At 49.1% G+C, this 8,088-nt stretch overlaps 1 protein-coding gene across 1 annotated transcript; it reads right to left on the reverse strand.

Annotated features, from left to right (window-relative positions):
* Positions 1-2,401: 2,401 nt before the first annotated feature.
* LOC120990588 (keratin-associated protein 10-4-like) lies at positions 2,402-3,997 on the reverse strand. Its single transcript, XM_040419505.1, has one exon. It carries the CDS (start codon positions 3,995-3,997, stop codon positions 2,402-2,404), a length of 1,596 nt encoding a protein of 531 aa, XP_040275439.1.
* Positions 3,998-8,088: the final 4,091 nt, after the last annotated feature.

Genomic DNA, 8,088 nt, shown 5'->3' on the forward strand with positions numbered 1-8,088 from the left:
TATACCCTTCCTCTATATGTACACCCTCTTCTGTATACCCCTCCTCTATATGTACACCCTCTGCTGTATACCCCTCCTCTATATGTACACCCTCTGCTGTATACCCCTCCTCTATATGTACACCCTCTGCTGTATACCCCTCCTCCATATGTACACCTTCTACTGTATACCCCTCCTCTATATGTACACCCTCTGCTCTATACCCCTCCTCTATATGTACACCCTCTGCTGTATACCCCTCCTCCATATGTACACCCTCTGCTGTATACCCCTCCTCTATATGTACACCCTCTGCTGTATACCCCTCCTCTATATGTACACTCTATACTGTATACCCCTCCTCTATATGTACACCCTCTGCTGTATACCCCTCCTCCATATGTACACCGTCTCCTGCATACCCCTCCTCTATATCTACACTCTATACTGTATACCCCTCCTCCATATGTACACCCTCTGCTGTATACCCCTCCTCTATATGTACACCCTCTGCTGTATACCCCTCCTCTATAAGTACACCCTCTTCTGTATACCCCTCCTCTATATGTACACCCTCTGCTGTATACCCCTCCTCTATATGTACACCCTCTGCTGTATACCCCTCCTCTATATGTACACCCTCTGCTGTATACCCCTCCTCTATATGTACACCCTCTGCTGTATACCCCTCCTCCATATGTACACCCTCTGCTGTATACCCCTCCTCTATATATACACCCTCTGTTGTATACCCCTCCTCCATATGTACACCCTCTGCTGTATACCCCTCCTCCATATGTACACCCTCTGCTGTATACGCCTCCTCTATATGTACACCCTCTGCTGTATACCCCTCCTCTATATGTACACCCTCTGCTGTATACCCCTCCTCCATATGTACACCCTCTGCTGTATACCCCTCCTCTATATGTACACATTCTGCTGTATACCCCTCCTCTATATGTACACCCTCTTCTGTATACCCCTCCTCTATATGTACACCCTCTGCTGTATACCCCTCCTCTATATGTACACCCTCTGCTGTATACCCCTCCTCTATATGTACACCCTCTGCTGTATACCCCTCCTCTATATGTACACCCTCTGCTGTATACCCCTCCTCTATATGTACACCCTCTGCTGTATACCCCTCCTCTATATGTACACCCTCTGCTGTATACCCCTCCTCTATATGTACACCCTCTGCTGTATACCCCTCCTCTATATGTACACCCTCTGCTGTATACCCCTCCTCTATATGTACACCCTCTGCTGTATACCCCTCCTCTATATCTACACCCTCTGCTGTATACCCCTCCTCTATATGTACACCCTCTGCTGTATACCCCTCCTCTATATGTACACCCTCTGCTGTATACCCCTCCTCTATATGTACACCCTCTGCTGTATACCCCTCCTCTATATGTACACCCTCTGCTGTATACCCCTCCTCTATATGTACACCCTCTGCTGTATACCCCTCCTCTATATGTACACCCTCTGCTGTATACCCCTCCTCTATATGTACACCCTCTTCTGTATACCCCTCCTCTATATGTACACCCTCTGCTGTATACCCCTCCTCTATATGTACACCCTCTGCTGTATACCCCTCCTCTATATGTACACCCTCTGCTGTATACCCCTCCTCTATATGTACACCCTCTGCTGTATACCCCTCCTCTATATGTACACCCTCTGCTGTATACCCCTCCTCTATATGTACACCCTCTGCTGTATACCCCTCCTCTATATGTCCAGTGGGTGGAGGGGGTCTTTTATACAGATTAGCTCTCCTCCATACGGAAGAAAGCTGTTTCTCCAGTGTCCCCTGCAGGTAAATGCCCTTTCAGTGTCTGACCCATGAAGAGACACGGCCAGCGCGCCCCCATCTGTAGACCGCCGTCTCTTGCCGCTCGGGTTCTGTAGCAGGTGGTATATGTTGGACGACTACCCTCCTCTAGGCCGTGCGCGGCGGCGTTACCCTCGAATGCAGTATTCCTGACCTAATACTGCTCGTTATCTGCCGTCTGCAGACATCTGGATCACCCTGAGGGAAGAGCCTGCTGGAGTGTCATTAGGATTCAGGGCTCCGGAGATAGATCTTCTCAATGTGTGGACTGCGAGGAACCAGGATGCCTCAAGGTGTGTACGTGCCGATAGGACAGCCGGTTACGGGTCTGCATGGTCCTGTCCTGGTTCTGCATGGCCTGCAGCCTCCTCATCCCATGCTGATGGTCCATTTATTGGGGGCTTATCTGTAATTGGGCACTTTATGGACACCCTAATGTGACAGGGCCTAATCAGTAGAGCATAGCCACCAGGCAAGGAGATTGCCTCAGGGAAAAGTGGGGGTGGTGGCAGCGCTCCTTTCTCCATATTCAGCTGCGCCCCCGTCCTCGGGACGATACAGTCAAATGTTTCAGCTGGACAAAGGAGCCATGTCTCTCTGCCCCGCCGATAGGCTAGACACGCTAGGCCTGAAGCCTATCAGAGGCCGGAGCAGGCAGCGCAATGATGTCATCGGGCCACCTGAGCCGGGCACCGCATCCTGCATCCAGACCGGAAGAGGCTCCGCATCCTGCACACAGACCGGAAGAGGCACCGCATCCTGCATACAGACCGGAAGAGGCACCGCATCCTGCATACAGACCGGAAGAGGCACCGCATCCTGCATCCAGACCGGAAGAGGCTCCGCATCCTGCATACAGACCGGAAGAGGCACCGCATCCTGCATACAGACCGGAAGAGGCACCGCATCCTGCACACAGACCGGAAGAGGCACCGCATCCTGCATACAGACCAGAAGAGGCTCCGCATCCTGCATACAGACCGGAAGAGGCACCGCATCCTGCATCCAGACCGGAAGAGGCTCCGCATCCTGCATACAGACCGGAAGAGGCACCGCATCCTGCATACAGACCGGAAGAGGCACCGCATCCTGCATCCAGACCGGAAGAGGCTCCGCATCCTGCATACAGACCGGAAGAGGCACCGCATCCTGCATACAGACCGGAAGAGGCACCGCATCCTGCATACAGACCGGAAGAGGCACCGCATCCTGCATACAGACCGGAAGAGGCACCGCATCCTGCATACAGACCAGAAGAGGCACCGCATCCGGCATACAGACCGGAAGAGGCTCCGCATCCTGCATACAGACCGGAAGAGGCACCGCATCCTGCATCCAGACCGGAAGAGGCTCCGCATCCTGCATACAGACCGGAAGAGGCACCGCATCCTGCATCCAGACCGGAAGAGGCTCCGCATCCTGCATCCAGACCGGAAGAGGCTCCGCATCCTGCATACAGACCGGAAGAGGCACCGCATCCTGCATACAGACCGGAAGAGGCACCGCATCCTGCATACAGACCGGAAGAGGCACCGCATCCTGCATACAGACCGGAAGAGGCACCGCATCCTGCATACAGACCGGAAGAGGCACCGCATCCTGCATACAGACCGGAAGAGGCACCGCATCCTGCATACAGACCGGAAGAGGCTCCGCATCCTGCATACAGACCGGAAGAGGCACCGCATCCTGCATACAGACCGGAAGAGGCACCGCATCCTGCATACAGACCGGAAGAGGCTCCGCATCCTGCATACAGACCAAAAGAGGCACCGCATCCTGCACACAGACCGGAAGAGGCACCGCATCCTGCATACAGACCAAAAGAGGCACCGCATCCTGCATACAGACCAAAAGAGGCACCGCATCCTGCATACAAACCGGAAGAGGCACCGCATCCTGCATACAAACCGGAAGAGGCACCGCATCCTGCATACAGACCGGAAGAGGCACCGCATCCTGCACACAGACCGGAAGAGGCTCCGCATCCTGCATACAGACCAAAAGAGGCACCGCATCCTGCATACAAACCGGAAGAGGCACCGCATCCTGCATACAAACCGGAAGAGGCACCGCATCCTGCATACAGACCGGAAGAGGCACCGCATCCTGCACACAGACCGGAAGAGGCTCCGCATCCTGCATACAGACCGGAAGAGGGTCCATAGTCTCACCGCTCTTACAGTAAAGAGTCCATAGTCTCACTGCTCTTACAGTACAGAGTCCATAGTCTCACTGCTCTTACAGTAAAGAGTCCATAGTCTCACTGCTCTTACAGTATAGAGTCCATAGTCTCACTGCTCTTACAGTAAAGAGTCCATAGTCTCACTGCTCTTACAGTATAGAGTCCATAGTCTCACTGCTCTTACAGTAAAGAGTCTATAGTCTCACTGCTCTTACAGTATAGAGTCCATAGTCTCACTGCTCTTACAGTATAGAGTCCATAGTCTCACTGCTCTTTCAGTATAGAGTCCATAGTCTCACTGCTCTTACAGTAAAGAGTCCATAGTCTCACTGCTCTTACAGTAAAGAGTCCATAGTCTCACTGCTCTTTCAGTATAGAGTCCATAGTCTCACTGCTCTTACAGTATAGAGTCCATAGTCTCACTGCTCTTACAGTAAAGAGTCCATAGTCTCACTGCTCTTACAGTACAGAGTCCATAGTCTCACTGCTCTTACAGTAAAGAGTCCATAGTCTCACTGCTCTTACCGTAAAGAGTCCATAGTCTCACTGCTCTTACAGTAAAGAGTCCATAGTCTCACTGCTCTTACAGTATAGAGTCCATAGTCTCACTGCTCTTACAGTAAAGAGTCTATAGTCTCACTGCTCTTACAGTATAGAGTCCATAGTCTCACTGCTCTTACAGTATAGAGTCCATAGTCTCACTGCTCTTTCAGTATAGAGTCCATAGTCTCACTGCTCTTACAGTAAAGAGTCCATAGTCTCACTGCTCTTACAGTAAAGAGTCCATAGTCTCACTGCTCTTTCAGTATAGAGTCCATAGTCTCACTGCTCTTACAGTATAGAGTCCATAGTCTCACTGCTCTTACAGTAAAGAGTCAATAGTCTCACTGCTTTTACAGTAAAGAGTCCATAGTCTCACTGCTCTTACAGTAAAGAGTCCATAGTCTCACTGCTCTTACAGTATAGAGTCCATAGTCTCACTGCTCTTACAGTAAAGAGTCCATAGTCTCACAGCTCTTACAGTAAAGACTCCATAGTCCCACTGCTCTTACAGTAAAGAGTCCATAGTCTCACTGCTCTTACAGTAAAGAGTCCATAGTCTCACTGTTCTTACAGTAAAGAGTCCATAGTCTCACTGCTCTTACAGTAAAGAGTCCATAGTCTCACTGCTCTTACAGTATGGAGTCCATAGTCTCACTGCTCTTACAGTATAGAGTCCATAGTCTCACTGCTCTTACAGTAAAGAGTCCATAGTCTCACTGCTCTTACAGTAAAGAGTCCATAGTCTCACTGCTCTTACAGTAGAGTCCATAGTCTCACTGCTCTTACAGTAAAGAGTCCATAGTCTCACTGCTCTTACAGTAAAGAGTCCATAGTCTCACAGCTCTTACAGTAAAGAGTCCATAGTCTCACTGCTCTTACAGTAAAGAGTCCATAGTCTCACTGCTCTTACAGTAAAGAGTCCATAGTCTCACTGCTCTTACAGTAAAGAGTCCATAGTCTCACTGCTCTTACAGTACAGAGTCCATAGTCTCACTGCTCTTACAGTAAAGAGTCCATAGTCTCACTGCTCTTACAGTATAGAGTCCATAGTCTCACTGCTCTTACAGTAAAGAGTCCACAGTCTCACTGCTCTTATGTCACGTGGGGGGAACTCCACACTGAACACAGGAGGGAAGGGGAACAGTAACTGGGCCTGGAAACTAGGGAAGAAACAGGTCATCTCCAAGACAACCCTAATCCGGGCACTTATTACCTATCAATATGAATAGACCTTGAAGGTAAGAATATTTATAAGCAGGATACCTAGGCCCTGATTTCCCTATAAGACCCTGGAATAAGTATAGGACCAGAGACAACCCATTCCTCCCCAGATGGACGAATGGAAGTCTCTGTCTCAGGCCCAGATACAACAACAGGGAATATAACAAATACAAACAGAAGTTAACCCTAACACTTAACTTCTGTAGATGGAAGAACAGGAACACCAGAGAGGATCTCACACCAGCTCAGCCAAACCCGAATGAAGCTATCTATGCATAGTCAGAAGGGTGGGGTGAGACTATAAAGAGTAGAAGTGATGACCACTGAGCAACAGCTGAGAAAAGGGAAGTGGTAATTAACCCTATCAACACTGAACACAGCCAATCTCCTTGATTTCCTGACATCAGTCATCTGAGGGACCGTGACAGTAACCCCCCTTTTACGGGTGACCTTCGGGTACCCAGGACCGACCTTATCAGGATGGACGATTCGCATTAACATCGGCCGCTGGAACCCACATCTTCTCCTCTGGTCCGTAACCCTTCCGGTGGACGAGATACTGGAGGGATCTACGCAGAACTCGGGAGTCCACAATGCTGCTGATTTGAAATTCTAAATTACCATCCACCATGACAAGAGCAGGAGGCAAGGAGGACGGCTCAACAGGTTTGACACATTTCTTCAACAACGACTTATGAAATACATTATGAATTTTCAAAGCCTGAGGAAGTTCAAGACGGAAGGCTACAGGGTTAACAATGGTAGTGATCTTATATTGACCAATAAATCTTGGGCCCAACTTCCAAGAAGGTACCTTAAGCTTAATGTTTCTTGTGGACAGCCACACAGAATCACCCACTATCAGGTCCGGACCATTCATACGTCTCCTGTCAGCTACACGCTTATACCTGTTACCCATCTTCTTCAGGTTATTTATAATTTTCCGCCAAATCGAAGACAAAGAAGAGGAAAACCGTTCCTCCTCAGGAATGCTGGAAGTTTGAGAACCAGAAAATGTGCCAAACTGTGGATGGAATCCATATGCCCCAAAATATGGCGACTTATCAGTGGACTCCTGTCTACGGTTATTAATGGCAAACTCCACTAACGACAAGAATGAAGACCACTCCTCCTGGTTCTCCGAAACAAAACATCTCAAGTAAGTCTCCAGATTCTGATTGGTGAGCTCAGTCTGTCCGTTCGACTGAGGATGAAAAGCCGAAGAAAAGGACAGTTGTACCCACCGTCGAGTACAGAACGCTTTCCTGAATCTAGAAACAAACTGAGTCCCCCGATCAGACACCACATCAGAGGGGATACAGTGTAGCTTCACGATGTTATCGACAAACACTTGTGCGAGAGTTTTAGCATTAGGTAGACCTGATAATGCTATAAAGTGCGACATCTTGCTGAAGCGATCAACAACCACCAGAATCACAGTTTTCCCTGAGGAATTAGGCAAATCTGTAATAAAGTCCATGGACAAATGAGAATGCCATGTAGTTTCACGATGTTATCGACAAACAACTGTGCAAGAGTCTTGGCATTTGGTAGAGCAGGCAATGCTATAAAATGTGCCATTTTGCTAAACCGATCAACTACCACCGGGATTACGTTTTTTCCCGAAGAATTTGGTAAATCCGTGATAAAGTCCATGGACAAATGCGTTCAAGGTCTGGACGAGATGGGTAACGAAAGAAGAGATCCAGAAGGCCGAGTATGTGTCACCTTAGCACGAGCACAGGTACATCAGGCTGACACATAGTCCTCAACACACTTACACAGCCCCGGCCACCAAAATCTGCGCGAGATGAGATTGACAGTGGATCTGCTCCCAGGGTGTCCAGCCAAGATAGTACAGTGATAATCCTCAAATACCTTATGACGTAAGTCTGAAGAAACAAACAATTTCCCTGGAGGACAAGAGTCCGGAGCATCCTCTTGGGCCTCCAACACCTTAGCCTCAAGATCAGGATATAGGGCAGATACGACTACCCCTTCACACAATATAGGACTAGGATCTTTAGAATCCCCCCCCCCCCCCAGGAAAGCTGCGCGACAAAGCATCCGCCTTGACGTTTTTAACCCCAGGACTGTAGGTGACAATGAAGTTAAATCTGGTGAAAAACAGCGACCATCTGGCCTGCTTTGGATTCAGTCTTTTAGCCGACTCAAGGTAAGCCAGATTCTTGTGATCAGTAATTACCATAATATGATGAATTGCTCCTTCCAACCAATGGAGCCATTCTTCAAAAGCCAACTTAATGGCCAGCAATTCCCTATTACCCACGTCATAATAATTTACTTC

The sequence above is a fragment of the Bufo bufo genome, chromosome 1 (assembly GCF_905171765.1).
Source record: "Bufo bufo chromosome 1, aBufBuf1.1, whole genome shotgun sequence".
Lineage (NCBI taxonomy): Eukaryota > Metazoa > Chordata > Amphibia > Anura > Bufonidae > Bufo > Bufo bufo.

Bases quoted from the DNA above. Each gene is read 5' to 3' on its own strand.
- LOC120990588 (XM_040419505.1), bottom strand. From the start codon at position 3,997: ATGGACCCTCTTCCGGTCTGTATGCAGGATGCGGAGCCTCTTCCGGTC.